Source organism: Talpa occidentalis, unplaced genomic scaffold, assembly GCF_014898055.3.
Source record: "Talpa occidentalis isolate TD23 unplaced genomic scaffold, MPIMG_talOcc4v2.1 talOcc4.13, whole genome shotgun sequence".
Taxonomy (NCBI): Eukaryota; Metazoa; Chordata; class Mammalia; order Eulipotyphla; family Talpidae; genus Talpa; species Talpa occidentalis.
This window is the reverse complement of record NW_023601322.1, coordinates 67,804,189-67,825,087: the sequence shown is the minus strand read 5'-3', so window position 1 is coordinate 67,825,087 and position 20,899 is coordinate 67,804,189. Positions and strand designations below refer to the sequence as shown.

The 20,899-nt window shown below is 49.1% G+C and overlaps 1 protein-coding gene and 1 long non-coding RNA gene across 2 annotated transcripts in view; one reads left to right on the top strand and one right to left on the bottom strand.

The window, feature by feature from the left end:
• LOC129145626 (uncharacterized) overlaps window positions 1–10,054 on the top strand; it is a 19,183-nt gene extending 9,129 nt beyond the window's left edge. Inside the window, exon 3 of the long non-coding RNA XR_008551430.1 lies at window positions 10,005–10,054. This is a non-coding gene — a long non-coding RNA (uncharacterized LOC129145626). The remainder of the gene's footprint in view (window positions 1–10,004) is intronic.
• HBEGF (heparin binding EGF like growth factor) lies at window positions 8,930–20,899 on the bottom strand. The gene is made up of 6 exons (XM_037509159.2): window positions 20,596–20,899; window positions 20,222–20,395; window positions 17,100–17,277; window positions 11,539–11,694; window positions 10,706–10,796; window positions 8,930–10,382 (listed from the first exon to the last, which is right to left on the bottom strand). The coding sequence occupies exons 1-5, from the start codon at window positions 20,639–20,641 to the stop codon at window positions 10,724–10,726; spliced, it is 627 nt and encodes a 208-aa protein (XP_037365056.1). The 5' UTR covers window positions 20,642–20,899; the 3' UTR covers window positions 8,930–10,382; window positions 10,706–10,723.

Genomic DNA, 20,899 nt, shown 5'->3' with positions numbered 1-20,899 from the left:
GAAATAAGAAGAAGTCAGGTCTTTCTGGAAAGCCTTGGCTGAGGGCATGATTTACATAGCCAGCTTTTACCCAGACACTAGTGGCATGCAGGAAGAATGAGCTGGTAGCTTCTTCCTTCTTTCACGCTCCCATGGAAGCCAGCTCATTGTCAAAAGCTGGGGGACAGTAGCAATAAAACTAGTCCCTGGGTATAGTGAAACTAACCCAGTGACTTCCAGGTTAGGCATGAAAATAAGGGTTGGGGAAAAGGGTGACTTAATTCCTCCCGTCTGTCTGGTTCCTACACCCACATCATCTTTGGGGAAGACTCCTACACAGGACTATAGCACTCCAGCCTGAAAGGAAGCCTTTTCCTTCAATGCACTGTTGGTTAGTAATGGCCAACGGCTGGGAGGGAAGAAGAGAGGCAGGAAGGAGGGAGGGATGTCCTCTGAACAGCAAGAGGGCAGCTGGCTTCATGCTGTGTGGGAGGCAGTGAGCTAAGAGGTCCCTGTTCTCTTCTCTCTCAATCAGGGGACAATCAAGAAAAAAATGTGCAGTTTCAAAAGTTCAAAAAGAAAATCCAGACCACAACAACCTCCAATGTTAATTTGGGGGTGGCCTACATCAGGAAAACAATCATGGGAAGGGGCAATTCTAAGTTCCTCCTCCTGCTTTTATTTTATTTTTTTTTTAATGTTTTTATATTTATTTATTTTTAAAGAGGCATGTATTATTTATTTATTTGTTTGTTTGTTTATACAAGCACTGGGTACAGTCAGAAGCGCAGGAGGGTGAGAGAATTCACCAGAGCCAGAGCGGGGAGCAGAGCAGGCAGAAGGACCAAAGTACACTGCTGAGGGGAGCAGCAGGCAGCAGGAGAAGTCTGCGTGCCATGTGGGACCCTCCTCCAGTGGCCTGGGAGCAGCCGGGGATCAAACCAGCGCAGCAGAGGCCGCGAGCTGCTTCGCAACTCAGGGCTCAACCGCTGCGCCACCGGGGAGGCCCTCCTCCTGCTTTTAGATGAGGTTCTTCTCTTTTTCTTTTTCCGAGTTAGTCCTCCGTGGTGCAATGCTGCCTGGTGCTCTCCTCCCTGGGGACTCGGCCTGATCCGGCACCTGAGCATAGCAAGGGGGAAGACACAGGCCCCTCTTCTCTTCTCTCTCTTCATAGAATCTTGACCAAGACAGGGGCTCGGGATCAGTGAGCAGCTGGGGCCTCCTGGGCAAAAGCTGCGCTGAGGGACATCATGTCAGCTGGGGGCAGCCGTGTGCAAGGTACTTCAGCCCTCTGAGACTCAGGACCTGCATGGCGTGTCCTGAGACCAATTTCCAACAGGGGTACCATGTGGAGACTTCCCTACAGCAACAGTGACTTCAGACACCGGCACCCTGAATTCAGCTCAGTTCTGACACTGGCTACCTGGGGAGATCATCAGATTTCTCAGCTTAAAGGCTTGCTTTCTCCTCTGCCAGCTGCAAGTCCAAGCAGTTACCTGTGCTTCCGGCCAACGGGCTAGCGGTTGGAGGTCCCCAGAACACCGATCCGCAGGCTCCATTCATTGGCCAAAGTGGCTCACAGAACTCAGGAAACCCATTTACTTACCACGTCATTAATTCACTATAAAGGATAAGACTCAGCAGCCAGATGAAGAGAAATGTAGGGTGAGGCCCCCAAGAAAGGAAGTTTTGTCACGGAGCTTGAGGTCTGGCAAAGTGGCATGTGGAAGCACTCCAGTTCCCCAACTTGAAGTCAACCTCTAGTTCCTCAACTTGGCTGGAAAATCAGCAGGTGGGACTTTCATGTTGGTTTCCCAGGCCACCAGCCCCCACCCCATAGGCATTTTCCCAAATGTTACCCTCGTTAACGTGACAGGACACAACTTTATCACTCACAACACTTAGGGAGTTATAAGATTTTGGGGACTGTGAGCCTGGAACTGTGGATGAAGGCCAAATATATGTGAGAAATATATACTTTGGTCATCTGAATGATCGATAAATATCTTTCTCGTAAATGATATTTTCAAAGGACCCTCATCCACCACACTTGGAATAATAACACCAACCACTTCCCTGGGGCACTGGGAGGATGAGCTGTGAACTGCCATGTAAATGCCAGGTGTCCTTATTTTTTTATCTTTGGGTTTTTCTTATTTGCCCCCTTTGCTTCATTTTTTTCTCTTGTATCTCACTCCCCTGCCTCCTGTGGCCCTCTCTGCAGTACCCTCTTTTACCCCACATGGACTTATATCCACAAAGGAATTCTTATTTTTAAAGATTTATTTATTTATGCATACAAGAGCTGGGTTACAAGTCAGAGATGATGGGGGTGAGAGGATTCACCAGAGACAGAGTGGGGAACAGAACAGGCAGATTGACCGAAGTACACTGCTGAGGGGAGCAGCAGGCAAGACAGGAGAGGTCTGCTGCACCATGTGGGTAGCTTCCTGGCTGGCTGGGGATCGAACTCATGCTGCAGAGGCTGCAGATTGCTTCATAGTGCAGTGCTTAAACCCTTGCACCACCAGGGAGGCCCCACAAAAGAATTCTTGATTTCCACGCCCCTGTGAACTTGCTCTTCCTTCCATTTCTTCCCATCTTGATGAGCAAAACCATTTTTTTATCTGGTTTCTCAGGCTAAAGTCCAAGAAATCATCCTTGATTTCTCATGTTCCCATAATACTCACATGCAGTCTATCAGCAGTCTCACAGGTGAGTCCTCCAAACAGATCCTGCATTGACCACTTCCCAGCAACTTCTCTGCTACCACCCAAATCCTGGCTGCCATCACGTCTTACCTAGATGACTACATACAGCTCCCAACTCTTCTTGCTTCTCAGAGACTTTCTCTACATAACAAAGTCAGGTTTCTAAAACATAAGTCAAATCATCTCATGCCACTACTCGAAAGATTCCATTGCCTTCCAAATTGTTCACCTTGGCTTAAAAGGTGCCATGCGATCTGATCCCTGCCTCCCTCTTCAACCTCCAACAACTAGACTGTGGTTCAGGGTCCCTTTCTGTCCCTTACACATAGTAAATTCATTTTGATCTCAGGACTTTGTTAACTCCTTAGAAACCACCTGTAAAGGTTAATTCTGTCCCCACTGACTCTTCAGCATATCACATGTGTGTGTTACTTCCTCCTTTTTTTTTTAAGATTTATTTATGCATGCAAGAGCTGGGGTGCAAGCCAGAGATGGTGGGTATGTGTGTGTGTGTGTGTGTGTGTGTGTGTGTGTGTGAGAGAGAGAGAGAGAGAGAGGATTCACCAGAGACAGAGTGGGGAGCAGAACAGATGGATACACTGAAATACACTACTGAAAGGAGCAGCAGGCAAGACAGGAGAGGTCTGCTGTGCCATGTGGATAGCTCCCTGGCCAGGGATGGAACTCATGCTGCAGTGGCTGTGGATAGCTTCATAGTGCTGTGTCTTAATCCCTGCACCACCAGGGAGGCCCTGTTACTTATTTCTGAAATTAATCTATTTCTTTATTTACTCATGTAATGTAGGTCCATGTGTCAGTCTTGTCTACTTGCTGTTCTCTAGTGACAAGAACAGAACTCAGTTTTTTTGAATGAACAAATGAATGCCCCTGCTCCAAATTTACTTTCCCTTCTTTTCTCATTCTGTCCCTTCCCCCTTCCTCATTCTGTCAAAATGCCCTATCCTTCAGAGTATGGATCTCATCTGGAAAGTGATAGGGAGGTGTTTGCTGAATGAATGAGCTAAAATGAATTATACAACAAAGCATGCCAGTCTCTTAAAGCAAAGCTCTTCCCAGGGGTATTAGCATTCTCAAACAGGAAGCTTGAATTTCAGGCATTGTTGACTAAGTAAGGAATTTCAGGCCAGCCTAGTTGAAATGATTTATTTGGACAGAGTTACTATTCTGTGGCTTCTTATACCCACATATATTTATTAAAATCCCTTAGGCTCCTTTGAAACCACAGTTGGCATTAAAACGTAAAACAGTGATTGAAAAGCATTGTTTAGGGGCCTCCCTGGTGGCGCAGCGGTTGAGCGCTGGGTTGCGAAGCTGCCCACAGCCTCTGCGGCGCCGGTTCGATCCCCGGCTGCTCCCCGGCCACCAGAGGAGGGTCCCACATGGCGCGCAGACCTCTCCTGCCGCCCGCTGCTCCCCTCAGCAGTGTACTTCGGTCCTTCTGCCTGCTCTGCTCCTCGCTCTGGCTCTGGTGAATTCTCTCACCCTCCCGCACTTCTGGCTGTACCCAGTGCATGTATAAACAAAACAAACAAACAAATAAATAAATAAATAACATGCCTCTATAAAAAAAAAAAAAAAAAAAAAAAAAAAGAAAAGCATTGTTTATTTCTAAGGAAAGAACTGTATCCTGGGAATCAGAGGCCTAGGTTTCAATCCTGGAGGTGCCACTAATGAGCTCCTTGGGCAGGCACTGAAGATAACCAACATTTTCTGAGCATCTAGCATGTGACCAGCCCTGCGCTATGAACTTCACTCACACATATCATTTTTGTAACTGAGTTACTTTGAACTCTCACACAAATCACTTTGCTGTAGATATTTTTAGTATCTCTATTTTATAGATAGGGAAACAGGTACAGAGAGGTCAAGTATTGTGCCTGAGAGCAGTGGAGCCTGAACTCAGGCCCTAGTCTGTGTCAGCCTGCACCCCTCGTCCTTCCCTTGCCCCCTGATATGGCCTCTTGGTCTCTTGTGAATCTATCACTCAGGGCAGAAGAAACTCTTGGATTTTAAGAAACTGTTCTCTAAGACACCTTTCATATGATGTGATTTTTTTTTTTAAGATTTATTTATTTATGCATATAAGAACTGTGGTACAGGCCAGAGGTATGGTGGGTGAGAGGATTTACCAGAGACAAAGTAGGGAGCAGAATAGGCAGGCTGACTGAAATACACTGCTGAGGAAGGCAGTGGGCAAGACAGGAGAAGTCTGCTGCACCATGTGGGTATCTCCCTGGCAGACAGGGCATAGAAGTCCTGCTGCAGAGGCTGCGGATAGTTTCACAGTCCTGTACTTAACCCTTGCGCCACCAGGGAGGCCCTCATATGATGTGATGTCTTCACTATATTATTTCTGGATATGGGAAGAAGCTAAACCAAGTCTGGCCCAAGAACTTACATAGGAATGTAGCTTAGTGGTTTGAGTATCAGGAGTCAGCCTTCCCAAGATCGCAAGAGCCTTTATCACACATCTCAGGCAAATCATTTAACACCTCTGAGCCTCGATGTCCTCATCTATAACTCTCCTGGGATGAATAAGAGCATCTACCTCCTATGTTTTGTAGAGACGTAATTGAGATGATGCCTGTGGGGAGTCTAATACCCTGCACATAGCAAGCACTCCATGCATATTAAATATTTATTAACCATAATAATAATTATTATGAACTTACAAAAGAAAGCATCTCAAAGATTCCTGAAAGGGATGCCCACCGAGAAGAGGTAGAGACTCTGTCCTCAGAAAGGCCAGAGTTGTTCTGTTGACTAATTTTGGGTAGTAACTGCAAGTTCAAGGGCTCCCTGTCAGCCAAGTAGATGTCAGCTCCTTGGGGGCTCCAGTGATGCCTGAGGAGAGCTTTCAGCAACAGCAGGGCCAGGAGAAGAGAGTAACTAAAAGGCAGGAAGCCAAGAACCCACAGGAAACATTAGCCGGAGAAACAAAGTGTGCTCGGAAAAGCCCAGCCCGGGTGAGGGTTGGAGGCTTGAAGCTTGGAAGCAGGAAAGGGAGCCCCACAGAGAGTTCAAAGTAGCTCCCTGCTCCGCAGATGCATTTCTGACATCTGCACTGTTTTCTCTGATTACCAAAGCAATAATACTTTCGTACCTTACAGAACCACAGACAAGGCGGATTGCAAGAGTCACCTACCCAGGTTTAAAAAAAATCTTTTTATTGAAGCTTCATACATATAGAAAATCGTACAAATCATACTTGATGAGTTGTCTCAAAGTGAATGTACCTGGGTAGCTAGCACCCGGATGGTGGAACATGATGTTACCAGAACACCGCAAGTCCCCATCCAGTCATTACCAGTCCCTGCAAGAATCTGTTGATTGAGCCTCCCCGGTGGTGCAGCGGTTGAGCGCTGGGTTGAGAAGCTACCTGCAGCCTCTGCAGCTCCGGTTCGATCCCCGGCTGCTCCCCAGCCACCGGAGGAGGGTCCCACATGGTGCGCAGACCTCTCCTGCCGCCCGCTGCTCCCCTCTGCAGTGTACTTGGGTCCTTCTGCCTGCTCTGCTCCCCGCTCTGGCTCTGGTGAATTCTCTCACCCTCCCGCACTTCTGACTGTACCCAATGCTTGTATAAATAAATAAATAAATCTTTGAAAAAAAAAAAAAAGAAAAAAAAAAGAAGAATCTGTTGATTTATTTCACAGTTGTGTTTGTTTTAAACATTTAAATAAATGGAATTTTTTTTTTGCATTATACTTTCTTATGTATTTGTGATAAATAAATGGAATACACACAGTATTCCTTTTAGTGACTGGTTTCTTTCACTTAGTTGTGTTATGAGACTGAGCCATATTGCCTTTCAGTATTTCAGTGTGAGGATATACCACATTTTACTTACTCACTTTATCATCAAATATTGAGGGGTATTTGCAGCTTGTAGTAATTGTAAATAATGCTAAGATCATTCTTATGCATGTATTTCCATGAACATAAACGCTATACTCATTTCTTTGGTGCTTAAGAGTAGAATTTCCTGGGCCTCCCTGGTGGTGCAAAGGGTTAAGACACAACCTATGAAGCTGTCTGCAGCCTCTGCAGCATGAGTTCAATCCCTGGCCAGCCAGGGAGCCACCCACATGGAACAGCCAACCTCTCCTGTCTTGTCCGCTGCTCCCTTCAGCAGTGTATTTCAGTCAGTCTGTCTGTTCTGTTCCCCACTCTGTCTCTGGTGAATCCTCTCACCCCCCACACCTCTGGCCTGTCCCGCAGTTCTTGTATGCATAAATAAATAAATCTAAAAAAAAAAAAAACAAAAAAGTAGAATTTCCTGGTTTATAGGGTGTGCCTATGTTCAGCTTTGACTGTTACTGCTGCTCAAAGTTTTAAAAGAATATTCAAAGTACACACGAGAATTCATGGGCCTCCCTGGTGGTGCAAGGGGTTGAGTGTCAGCACTATGAAGCTATCTGCAGCCACTGCAGCATGAGTTTGATCCCTGGCCAGGGAGGTGACCCATATAGTGCAGCAGACCTCTCATGTCTAGACTCCTGCTCCCCTCGGCAGTGTATTTCAGTGGATCCACCTGTTCTGCCCCCTACTCTGTCTCTGGTGAACCCTCTCACCACCCCCCACACCTCTGGCCTGCACCCAAGCTCTTGTATGCATAAACAAATAAATCTTTAAAAATAAAAAGAATTCTATGTGGGCTCCTGAGAAATTTTGGAGTGTCACTAACTCACTAAGAGGATGAGGAGGGGGTAGTTCAATGGCATTTGTCCAGTGGATTGTCAGAATCCAACCCACCCAGGATACCATGGCCACATGACCTGCCCAAATTCCACTTTTTCCTGTTATCTCAACAGAGACTCTTCTCTAAACTCAACCTTACCTCTGGGACAGCACTGGATTCCACACTTGCTTACTTGCTCATCTTGGACTGGACTTGAGTTGTTTCTTATATTCATTCATCCATGTAAAAAATATTGGTGGGCCTCCCTGGTGGTGCAAGGGGTTAAGCACAACACGGTGAAGCTAACCGCAGCCTCTGCAGCACGAGTTCAAACCCTGGTTTGCCAGGGAGCTAATTCTGCTGCTGCTCCCCTCAGCAGTGTATTTCAGTCAGTCTCTCTGTTCTGCTCCCCACTCTGTCTCTGGTAAACCCTCTCACCCCCCCCCACATCTCTGGCCTGTACCCCAGTTCTTGTATGCATAAATAAATAAATCTTAAAACAAAACAAAACAAATATTGGTGCCTACAACTCATTGAATTGGAGCGATGCAAATACCCCTACCCCTGTGGAGTTAATATTCTAGAGATATTCATGGAGAAAAATATAGCATTACAAGGACACTAAGTAGAGTCGGGTACAGAGGCATGCAAGGTGGTCAGGGAAGGCCTGCAAGGCAGACAAGATCTGGATTATGTTTTATTAAAGATTTATTTATTTATGCATACAAGACCTGGGGTGCAGGCCTAAGGTGTGGGGGTGGCGGTGAGAGGACTCACCAGAGACAGCTGGGAACAGAACACGCAGACTGAAATACACTGCTGAGGGGAGCAACGGGCGAGTCAGGAGAGGTCTGCTGTGCTATGTGGGTAGCTCCCTGGCTGGGGATCAAACTGGTGCTGCAGTGGCTGTGGATAGCTTCATAATGCTGAGACTTAACTCCTTGTGCTCCCCTCTCTGTTTCTGGTGAATCCTCTTACCTCCCACTCCCCCCCCACACCTCTGGCCTACACCCCAGCTCTTGTATGCATAAATAAATCATTAAAAAATAAACAAATTTGCAAATGGACTGGCTGCAGAGCATGAGAGGGGAGTCCAAGATGCCTTGTTTCCACCAGGAGCCATGCCTGCACAGCATCCAGCCCTGAGTCCAGGTTCTATAGGTTGAATGGTGGATGCCTTTGCTGGCATCCTGGCAAAATTTATAGGCAGTCAAACTTTCTGTGTGAAAAATCTATTCTCTCTTGTCTCAGGGTTATTGTGATGTAAGTATTAAAACAATCACTGGAGTCATGCTAGCCAATCCAGCTTTGTCATTTACAAACTGTGTACCCTCAGGCAAGGTACATAATCTCTCGGAATCTAAGTTTCCTCCTTTGGAAATCTGGGGCAACAATAGTGTCTCCACCATTGGGTTGCTGGGGATACTGAGATAGTGTACATAAATAGGCTGGCATAGGGCCTAAGTAATACCGAAGCAGGGCTTAGGAAAAAACCTGTGTTAAACCAGTTCCCAATTAAAGCAAACATACAGAAGGCTAGGGAGTAAGGGTTATCTTTATTTGGGTTGCAAAGTATAAATACCAACCAGTTTTGGAAATACAGGTTGTAACAGTTCAGAAATGGCACCAGAAACTTCCAGAAGGGACCATGACAGCATACCTTTGCAGTTTCAGCAAGGTGGGTTTACACAAAAGCCTTCCTCACCTCCAACCTTTTCTATAGCAATTGGTAAGTTATCAGTTACGAAGAGCAGTCACCTCCACTGTCTCCTGTTCATCCTCAGCCTTTTTCTTTGCTAACACCTTCTCTAGACTATGCTCTGCTGCACTGACCCCTGCATGGAGGAGCACCAGAAGAATGGCAGGAGTAAGAGAAATGTCTTGACACAAGGGAAAATGGGTTCCCACTCTGTGGGCCTAGGGCCGTGGGGGGCGGGGAGTGAGGACCCAGGAAAGCTGCAGGCATGGCAACCTCTTCTGAGAATGGGCAGGGAGAGGACACAGGGAAACACCGGTATCCATTACACTTTGACATCAGCACCTTGGGCTTTCAGAACACAAAAGGTAGACAAAATCGCCTAGGCAAGACTGCAGTCCAACTCATAGAGTGGATCTCACAAAGTTAACTCCTACATCCTGACCATACAGAAGTCCCCCAGTGGCACTCTGATCGTGGAAGATCTTCAGAAATGTGGACAGACAATAGGTGACTACAGACGGGTCACAGAGCCCATCTCAGATTTGTGGCAGAGAAGTGCAATGCTGAGCCAGACGGTGGGGGATGTGGGGGCAGGGGGAGGGCCAGGAAAATGCCAAAGTAACAGTCTAGGCACTTGAATTATTATTGTTAGATTGTTAAAAACTAAATAAATTAACATACATAGAATAAAATAAATATATAATTTAAGAGGCATTTTACAAACAAACAAACAAACAAACAAAAAATAGTTGTTATTTTCCCATCTTGGTAAAAGTCCCAAAATTCAGAGTTCTCAGGCTTGTGGTATTTCACAGTTAGCTCATCAAATCCAGAGCCGGGGGGTGGGGTCCAAATAGCAGACCCCTTGGTGGCTACTTGAGTACATGGCTTCTCAGCCTTTGTTACTTCTTCCCAGTCCACAGGTCTTTCCTTCTTTCTCTCCTTCTTCTTTTTCTGTTTCAAAGATCCTGGAGCATATGGAATTTAACTGGCATCTGAATCCAGAGGATAAGAGTTTAAACAAACTTATGGGGTAAGTGGGGCTTGGTGGAGGGGAATCGGAAGGGCATGAAGGTCTCTCATTTTTGCCTTCTTCTGACCCAGATCCGGTTGAACATACTCTGTTTGGCACTTGAAGGCTCTGGTATTTTGGCGAAGCTATTATGAGAGAGACCCGATCTAGATAGCAACTGGGGACGAAGGGAGTCTTCGTGGCTAGCTGTGAAGTCCTTCCCCTCTGCAGAGTCTGCAATTAGCTTGTGTCTTCTCAGAGGTAGCGTTCCCCAGACGATTCCTACAACACAAAAGGAAGGCACCGAAAGCCAGCTGTAAGAGGCTCCAGGCCCAGTCTGAAGAAGTGGAACGATCATCTGGGAAGAGTTTGGGAAGGAGCAGGGCTGAGGACAGGAGGAGCTGTCTTCTCAGAAACTTTCTTGGGTCTCTATTAACTTTCCTAAGTGGAGATGAAGCACCATCAACTTATCTGAAAATAATTCTGCCATAGGACCCTGACTCCACAGTAGCCTCCCTGCCAACCCCAGTCAAGAGAACTCAGCACAAAGGCACAGACTCAGGAGAGGAGGTGAAGGCACCGCAGGGCAAAGGATGGACCATTACCTTGAGCACAGGTCTCTCTCAGTGGGAAGTAGTCATGCCCAACTTCACTTTTTCTTCATTCTCCACATCATAACCTCCTCTCCTGTGGTACCTGAGGAAAATGAGTTTTGTGAGTAAGCCCTGCCTACTATGACAAGCTGCAGGCCACAGAGCAGGTCCTTCCAGAGGATGCTGTCATGGTGATTCCCTCTGCTCCTTAGAAAAGTCCAGAGGGCATGGCAGCCCAATAGAACTCTTATCGAACCCAGCTGCCTCGAGGGAGGCCTGTCTCTACAATTTGTTAAGACCTTTCGCCTCATTTATATAATCCTCACATCTTGTGAAGTAGGAGGAGAGAGATTACAATCACTAAAAGATTATAATCCTTGGAAAGGATTGGCCTTTCTACAGATGAAAAAGGGCATAGAGTGCTTGGCAGGCCTCCCCCTTCTAGAATACAACCTGGATTGGAAACATGGCCTGAAGTCAAGATGCCTCAGGAATGGAAGGATATGGTACTAGTACCTTAATACCAAACCACACACTAATGATGTCAAGGAACAGAGGCGGGAGGAAGAACTGTAAAGAGGAAGCTCCAGGGTGGGCTGCAGGGACTGTTGAGGGAAGCACCACCGGCCATGACTGGGCAGTTTGTCCTGGGCCCTATGCACTAGACTCACATCATGCCAGAGCAGCCAGGCTCCCAAAGAACCTGTACCCAGGAAAGTCAGACCCCTAACCCAGGAATTGGGAGGGTTGGAGTGCTCGTGTGACCTCTAGGCAGAAAACCCAGGAGAAGGAAGAGAAATGGGAATGATTGGTAGCAGCAGTCTGCAGAAGCCCCTAATACTCACCTAAATATGAGAAGCCCCACGATGACGAGCAGACAGACGGATGACAACACCACAGCCACCACAGCCAGGATGGTCGTGTGGTCATAGGTATACAAGCGATTTTCCACAGGTAGGCTCAGTCCATGACACCTCTCTCCGTGGTAACCTGGGTGGCAGCTGTTTCAAGAAAAAACCAAGAGGAGATGAGGTCTGTGGTTTGGCCTCTCCCCTGACAATGGCCCACGTACATGAGCTGAACCCCAGTACCCACGCCCTCAGTCCATCAGTACCTGACATGATCCCAGCCTTCCTCTATCCTTTGGGAGGAGACTTAAAGCCCCTCTGAGGGCTCTGTGGTCCTCCTTCCTCACTCCATGCCCTCACCTCTCCAGTCCCTGTGGTTCTCTGGCCTGAGATTCCTGCTCCAGGCAGGGAAAAAGCGAGGGAGGACTTCAAGGTCTTGGCTAGATATATTCCATGTGTAGATGATGTATTACATGTGTGTCCAAACCTTCCATTGAAGCCAGTTAGAGGACTAGGCACAAAAGCTAGTGGGCTGAATGAGGAGATTTAGTATCACTCCCTCTAGGGAGGCCCCTCAACACGGTGACCAGAAATAAACCCAGCCGTCCCCACCAGTGCTTCCAGCATCCAGGCCCTCTCGCCTGCTGCCGGCCTATTAATAGGCCTGTTCCTTTGCCAGGAGTCATTTTTCTCAAGTTCCCTTCATTTAACTCCCAGTTCCCCCTGGGGTGCAGAGCCCAACTTGAGAGCTGCAACACAGCCCCTAGGTCTGAGCGCTGGGCTACCGGGCCTCCTTCATCTCAGGACAAACCGAGATAACATCTTCTCACTCTGCTATCCTGCCAGAGCATGGAAGAATGTCAGAAACAACCTTTTGGCTCTTCTAACTCAAGAAATAAATCAGATGGCAACACAAAGCATTTCCCGGACACCCTTAGGAAAACTCGGAAGCACTTACAATTGAACGAGCACATGCACGTCCCTTCCTTTATCTGAGGCCCCAGAAACCCTTTGATGTAGGCAGGAGCCCCAAGTTACAGCAAGGCAGAGCTGTTTTCCCCACACAAAGTAGAGACATGGATGCGGGTTGTCTGAGTTCAGTGAGCCGCCCACTCGAACCTGCAACTGCCCACCTAATCAGGGGGTGCAGTGGCGCAGCAGTCTGGGGACTCTAGGCCATGTGATGCTGCAGGAAGACTGGGAACCTGGTGGCCCTCTATTCAGAGCTTGGCCTCCTCTAGGAAGGAGGTACATCTGGTGCCTCAGAACAAGGAATCCCTTCTTCTGACCGAGAGGAAGTGGACCTGTCTAGAACTGGCAGCAGCCAGGCTGCCCCTGTCTCCTGCCCAGCACCTCCACCTGCCCCAACTCCTCCTGGGCACCTTTGGGAACCAACTCACTGCAAGATAAATGCAAGCCCACTATACACACAGTGGAGCACATGTTTCCTCTCCGAGCCTCTCCACACATCTGCCCCACAGGCCCGGGTGGACACAAACCACCCCTGTCCTGAAGGATGTGGAAGAAGTTCTCAAATGTTCCTGAAAAGGTCACTGTATCCAACAGGATATAGTTTATATAACAAGTCACACCTAGCACACTGGACACTATCTTTATGGAGTAGCTCAATTGCAACTCCTAACACTCCAGTAGGGCAGACACTGCCCTGTTTGGCAAATGGAAAGGCTAAGATTAATGGTCAGAGAGATTAAGTGATTTGCCAAAAGTTGCATGACTAGGCAGCAGGAAGGCAAAGACTAGGAACAAGTCTTCATAGACTGCAAATTCATGATTCCACTCTGAACGTCCATGTCCCCCTGGGAAACGCATATCTGATGGGCTGATGGGCCCTGACCTTGCTCTCTACCTACATCAGTAGTAGTAGCAGCAGTAATAGTAATAAAGAATAATAAATAGCAAACACTAAAGGCCACAAAGAGCCAAAGTCCTCTCTGCTGACTGCTTTACAAGGATCATTTTATTTCACTTCTAAACATTTTATAAAGCAAGAGTTACTAGCTTCACTTTTAAGATGATGGGACTGAGGCTTAGCTTCTGTTGGAGAACCTGCTCCAGGTTGCAAAGCCCTGAGCGATGCAGCCAGGATAGAAGCCCGCAGTCTGGGTGACTTCAGACACTGCTCTCCTGGCGGAGGGAAGCTGAATTTGAGTCTGTTTTTCATTTCCAGTCCATCATTCAAACCCCACAGGTAGTTACTCAGATGATAGAAATAAAACTTGGCCTCAGAGTCCTGCAATTCAGTTATATAATCCTTGCACAGCCACCCTGAGTCAAAAGGATAATAATGTAAACATCCTAATATTAGCCCCTCCCCCCCTGCAACTGACTCTGGCTGCCACCGCAAGGAGGGGGACAAGTACATTCCAAGCATCTACTGGGTGGGGGCAATATCGTGTGTCTTGCCCAGAGCCATCAAACTGGGACACGTTTCTCCTATCATGTCTGTGACCCATTTTACAACTTGTCTTACAAGAGAAGCAACAATCCTCTAGGATCCAGAGAAGTCTTCTAAACGGGTTTCTCCGCCTGGAGCCCAGCAGGTGGAGCCCACCATTTGACAGAACACATACATTCCAGACTCGTCTGCTGCTTTTTCTTTCTTTCTTTTTTCTTTTTTTTAATATTTATTTTTATTTATTTATGCATACAAGAACTGGGGCGTAAGCCAGAGGTGCAGGAGTGAGAGGATTCACCAGAGACAGAGTGGGGAGCAGAACAGGCAGATCTACTGAAATACACTGCTGAGGGGAGCAGTAGGTGAGACAGGAGAGGTCTGCCAGGCCATGTGGGTCAGCTCCCTGGTGGGGGATGGAATTCATGCTTCAGTGGCTGCCAATAGCTTGATAGTACTGAGACTTAACCCCTGCGCCACCAGAGAGGCCCTCTGCTATTTCTAGCCAGGTGATCTTGAGAAAATTACTTTTATCTTCCCAAGCTCCAGTTTCCTCAAGTGAAACACAGAATATTAAATACCTGCCTCACTAGAGTACTCTAAAGATCAAATGACAGAATATATGTAAAAGCACTTAGTAAAAGGCGAAGTCCCACATACATGTGAGTTATTATATAATCAAACTTCAGAAAGTACTGCCCATACCCTGGGGAACGGGGACAGGGTCACCAGAGGCAGACAGAGCCAACGAGAGGGGTTCTCCTCATTCCTCTCGGCATCTGGACAGGGAGGCCAACCAGAGCCTCCAAACCTGTCTCCATGGGCTCTCAGTTCATCTGCCCCCAGGGTTTCTCCAGCCACAGGAAACTCTGCAACCAATTTTTGGGTCAGCAGCCAGTCAGGAGCCCTAGGAAACTGGTCTTTAAAGCAACTTTTGGCTGGTGAGACAAAAGGGTTTTCCTGTGGATGGTGGCTGCGGAAAGCTGGTTTAGGAAGTCAGCTAGCCTGCCACGGTGCTGGGACACACCCTGGCTGGCGGTTCCTGGGTCTGGAGGCAAGGAGGAGCCACAAGGGCCCCAGATATCATGCCCAGACGTCTCATTCTCCTAAAGTGGGAGCCCTGTGACTTCTTGTGGCCTTCTGTCTGGAGTACCGAGGCAAAAGGCAGCCCAACCAGACTAGAATCCCGCTGTGAGTCTGCTAGGAAGCAGGCACAAAGCTTCCAAATTAGGTTGCCATGCTCTTAGGCTAGCAAAAGTCTTAAGAGACCTCTAGGATAACAGCTGTTCTCTATAAACTCCAGTTCAAACTCTGTAAGGACAGGGACAGGGAAGAAAGATGCCAACACCCTGGGACATGAAAAGCATGTGGGCCTGGAAGTCAGGCACCTGAGTCCCTGCCCTGCTTCCATCCACTTATTTAGCTGTTGATCTCAGGCGAATCACTTCCTATTCCCTGGCTCTAGTTTCCTCATCTTTAAGCTAAGGGAGCAAAGCCTGCCTGCCCTGGTTACCCAGCAGAAGGCATTTGAAAAGCCCAGTAAGGGGCCACATCTCCTCAAGAATAGCATCTGGCACCAAGTGAGTAGGTGCTCAACACACACCTTCTGGGCACAACTCACATTAAATGTAAACTCTGAGGCTCTGGGGCAAAGCAGAGAAGCCGGCATCACCACACCCTGGGGCCAGCCTGCACACCCTAAGGTGTACCTAAGTTCTCTGGACTTAGCGAGTCCATCCCGCCCAGCACTGTGGGGAGCAGCCTTTCAAGGGTTCCCAGCTGAGCACTGGCAGTTCATCCACCAACGCCCTGGACCAGTTTGGCCCGGACAGATTCCTGGCCTCAATCCACCCTGACTCCACTCAGAGTCACTGCTTCCGCCCTGTGCTAATCATGCCATTTTACAAATTTAAGACAAACATTTCCTGCCCTGTCCCAAGACATTCAGAAGGATGATATGAGGACTCTCCCTGCCACTCTTAAGCAACCTCCTCCAATGCCAAGCTCCTGCCAAGGATGTTATAGGAGAGGAGACACAGTGAGGGCTGGGGGAAAGTGACAGGGCTGCCTGTCAACTGCCAAACATGGGGCAGCTATGCCATGTGAACTCAGGCGTGACGAGAGGGCTTTAAAAAGCCCAGGTATCTACACCAACCAGGAGAAGAGATTCCAGGCTGCTAGGCGTCTGCGCACCCAACAGTCTCCTGCCCTATCCAGAGTCTCCCCAGTCACAGAGCCTGCCACCCTACAGGGACCCTGTGCCCAGCGGAAGAGAATGGATGTTTGCAGCCTGACGCGCACTGGCCTCAGGCACACTGGCGACATTATGCCTGCCAGAGAGCATGGCAGTGCCGTCATCCCTGAGAGGTTGCCAAGGCCGCCGTTTGCTGGGCTTGGCCTAGCAGAGCAGCTGGGGAACCCACAGCTCCTCCACCCACACCCCTGCCCAGGGAAAGGGTGGTGCTGCGTGATGGGGGCTGATGCTGGCTGGGTTGAGTTCCATTTCCCATTAATCTTGCACAAAGGAAGTGTTCTCCCACCCCATGGCCAAAGGCCAGTACCCTCCATGTCCCCCCATCTGCTAGGCCTTGCGGGAGTGGGGAAGAAGGGAGGAGGGGCTTCACCCTGTTTCTACAATGACTACTCTCTGTAGGGGACTGTCATGCCTTAGAATCAACCCACATTTGCTCACTTGTGTGCACACAAGCCTGAATGCACACACACCTGCCCAGAGGAATCGAGATGCACCTCACACCTGCTTAAGGGCTCAGGAAGGGAGGTCCCAGGAACTCCACTGCACCCAGGAAGCCCACTCTGCCATGTTCCCTACTGCCTTCTCCCATGCAGAGCAGGGCATGAGGCATGATGTCATCAGCTGTCTGCTCTCCCAGCCACATGCTCATTTCTGGGTGAGAAGGAAATGTCCCCAAGGATGAAAGAGCGTCACAAACCCACGCCACAGGAAATTGCATCCTATGAGGAGGGAGCCCCTTCCGCTAACTAAAAATATTTTCCCTCCTCCCAACTTCCGTGCAGAGGTGGAGAAGAAACTGGGTAGAATTATGAGCTCAAGGAACAGTGACAACGAGGAACAGTCACGTGCTGACCAAGCATGCTGATGAGAGCCGGGGCAAGGGACACTTACACACAGGATGGAGCGCGGAGCTCCTTCACATATTTGCATTCTCCGTGGATGCAGAAGTCCTTGTATTTCCGAAGGCATGGGTCTCTCTTCTTCCCTAGCCCTTTGCCCTTCTTTCTTCTTTTCCCACGCTCCTCTTTGCTTGGTGTGGCCAGAGCTTGTGGCTTGGAGGAGAAAGCAACTGCAGGAGAAAGGCACCCTGTTAAGTCTGACTCCCGGGGAAAAGAATCAAAACAACACAGAGTCTGGAAGGAGAATGAACTCATGGCTCAGTGCCTTCCAAGGTCTAAGGAAGACTGGGCAGCACCCCCAGAGAGCGGGAACGTTCCCTCAGGAGGAAGCGGAGGCTGGGGAGTCCCAAGAGAGGCATTTCACAAACTCAGTGTAAGAGTCTAATTCCAAGAATGCTAACCTCTGTCAAGTACCTGCAGCCGACTGGGCAGTTCTAGCAACCTCATCCCCACCCACTGTCCATCACCATTCCTTTTCTCTCTCACACCCACGTGGTTCTATTTTGGCCTTCAATCACTCTCATTTCCTGACGCTTCACTCAGTGACCCACTTCAGGAAGACACTGTCAGAGATAAAAATTGCTTCTGGAGAAGGTATTCGGAGGGTTTTTTTGGGGGGGATGGGGGTTCATAGGGAGGATCCTAAAATAAGAACAGTGCTTTGCATATTTGAAAGTTGCTAAGAGAATAAATCCTGTATGTTCTCATTGCAAGAACAAAGATGTTACTATATATGGTAACATATTAATATTAGAGACTTACTGTGATGAACATTTCACAATATGTACAAGTATCCATCATTATGTCACACATCAATTCTAACTAATGTTTAAATCAATTACACCTAAAAAAAAGAAAGCAATGCCCATATCCAGGTAACTCCCTCTGGGGCACCCATTATACCAAGTTCAGGGACAGGACAGCAAGCAAGTCACCCTTGGTTAAGACTTTGTTTTTTGTTTTGCTTCAAGTAAACTATTACCCTGCGCTAAAACCCTGTAGAGGGCCCCTGTGAGCCCTTTACAGCTTGCCACTTCTCTCAAAGGCCCGCTCACATTTATCTCCAAATGTCCTGTTTGGAATTCTTTAGGATGGGGAGTTCAGTGTGTCCCTGAGGTAGAAAGATGGAAAGAAAGAAGCTATCCAGAAGAAAGTGGGACAACCATGACTCTGCCTTTCCATACCTCTAAGGGGGAAAACAACCTTATACCGACATCCAGCTGTGAGTGACCATGGACTATGCTCATCAGCTCTAGGGTCTGATATCAGCTCCCCTACCACTTCTCCCAGAAGAAAAAAGGTGCCCGCTGCCCATGGCTGCAGCCATTTAGCTGGCAAAAGGGTGAGCACCATTACAGTAGACTGGAAACCTAGGAGCTTTTAGCTGGAAGTGACGTCAAAGATTACCACGGCTTTCCATTTTCAGATGAAAATCCTGAAGTACCAAAAGGCAGTCGTGAAGTCACGAAGGACTAGAATTAGAACTAAGGCCTCTAGATTCTCTATCAATGGCTCCTTCCCAACCTTCAAAGCTCCTGTAGACAGCCCTCTCCCCTCCCCTGACAAGTCTAGAACACCTGAGATATTGAGCCAGGAATGAGACAATGAATAGGCTCTGAAGTCAGCAGATTTGTGCTCCAATTTCAGCCATGTGATCTTGGGTAGGCTGCTTAATCTCCCTGAACCTTGGGTTTCCCAGTAAAAGTGGATAGCAAGAGATCCTATCTCAGAGGGGTGCTACAATGATTACATGAGCCAGGATAACATGCCAAGTGCCTAGAACACAGTAGGCACTTACTAACTGGTAGCAGTTATTTATTTTACATGGATTCTGAGACCTAAGAAACTATTCATTCAGCAAAGCAAAGAGAGGCAGGTGACAATTATCCCATAGTCCCCAGCTTTCTGTGGTGCAGACCCAGCCTCCCCCAGAGCTCAAGAGGAGAGACAGAAGCTCAGAGGGACCTGGTGATCAGAACTGTGGTGAAACTGAGGCAGAAGGGCCCAGTCAATCAGGGGAGAAAGAGTGACAGGGTGTCAGCCAGGCTCCTGCTGGGGAGAGGGAATAGTGAGTCAGGTCTGTAGAGGTATGAAGAGCAGCCGTGTGGGTGGAGAGTGAGTCACAGCCCAACTCTGCCCAGCCTAGGAGGACAGGGCCAGGGGAATCCAGGTTGTTCTGGCCAGGGTGACTTCAGAGGGTCATTGGGAGAGGATGAAGGGTGGAGCCTGGGCTCAGCTTTTCAGCAGACCCTTGCTTTAAACAGAGCAGATGCCGCATCGAAGGGAAGCGCCGGGTGAGGAGGAAGGCTGCCTGAAGAGCAGGCGGGGTTAGAACAGGTAGGTAGCTTTCCAGAGTCATTCCAGGGCTCCAGAACTCAGTCCCTGCTCCACCCTCAAGAATCGCTACAGGTATCTGGGGGCAGGGAAGCAGGCAATGCCTCCCTTCTGGACTCTGCCCTGTGCCTGAACTCAGTGACAGCTACATCTGTAGCTCTTGGAATCTCTCAGATTTAAAGTGATCAGGAAATCCCATCTTTGGGCTAGGGTTTGCAGACACCCAGCATTTTAATTCGCTCCTAAGCACCCAGTACTCACCATTCATAGCCTCCCCCGAGGTGTTTGCTTCACCTAATGAGAACAAGAGCTCCTCACCCCATCTGTTTCTCCAACCTGGAGACAGGTGGATTGGTGGAGACTAAGATGGCACACCTACTATGTTCCTAGCATTTCCACATCTGTTATTTTATACTCCCTATTATACATAATAAGGAGTTAGGACTTGCTCCCATTTTTCACATAGAAGCTGTAAGGAATAGCATCTGAACCATTCCTTGTTCCTATCAACCAGCTCACCTTAGAGGATCCCAGACTTCTTCCCTGTCTCAATTCACCCCAAAGTGTCTGAAGGTCCATGTGAAATGCAAGAGCAAGAAGGACAATGGGACCCATACCCCAGGAGAGCGGGACCCTTGACGGGCAGAGTAGATTTCCCTTCAAGTTCTCCAGGAATACCTGCAAACCACAGGTGTGCCCACACTGCATGACCCCCGATTCTCGGATGGACTTATTCTTCAACTGCCCCCAGGGGTCAAGGATAGACAGCCCCGCACACACCTCTGAAAAGGTCCAGGTCTGCCTCTTTCAAGTCCTGGACATCCCGGCTCCGGCTGCCTCCCAAGGGCAGCAGCTGGTCCGTTGATTCAGTGGGTGAGTCCAGGTTGCTGTTTCCGACCGCCAAGCCTCTCCGAAGCCGCTCCAGGCTCTCCCCGGTCACCAGCGCCGAGAACACTGCGGGTGAAGGGCGAGGCTGCATCAGACCTCTCGCCCAGACCCCCGGCCGCCACGCACGGAGGCCGGCGCCCGCTCGCCGGAGATCACTGGCCCCACCAAGTGGCCCGCGCCGGGGGCGCTGCCGCAACCTTCCCCCAGTCCCCTCAGCACAGTGTCCCCATCCCCCCGACCTCCGGAGGCGTGGGCTGCCCTGTTACCTGCAGCCAGAAAGAGCTTCAGCACCACCGACGGCAGCAGCTTCATGGTCCCGGACTCGAGGAGGCGAGAAGGCAGCAAGCACTTTGGAGGCGGAGGCCACGGGGCGCTGGCACCGGAGCTGGGGCCGACGGAGCGCAAAAGATTCCGCCGGGCACCGTTCGCGGGCGGCCTCTGGGTGCAAGCCTGGCCGGGACCTGCGCGGAGCTCGCGGCCGCGGGGCGTCTGTCTGCTCGCTCCGCTCCTCCGCCAGCCCCAGCCCTGCGCGCTGGTCAGGCCGGTCAGCCGCGTGCAGCTCGCAGCTCC

Coding starts and splice junctions, on each gene's coding strand:
- HBEGF (XM_037509159.2), bottom strand. CDS start 20,641: ATGAAGCTGCTGCCGTCGGTGGTGCTGAAGCTCTTTCTGGCTGCAG. Junction 11,695..17,099: donor CTCCGCGCTCCATCCTGTGT/GTAAGTGTCCCT, acceptor TTCTTGAAACAG/CTGCCACCCAGGTTACCACG. Junction 10,797..11,538: donor GTGGGGCTTCTCATATTTAG/GTGAGTATTAGG, acceptor CATTTTCCTCAG/GTACCACAGGAGAGGAGGTT.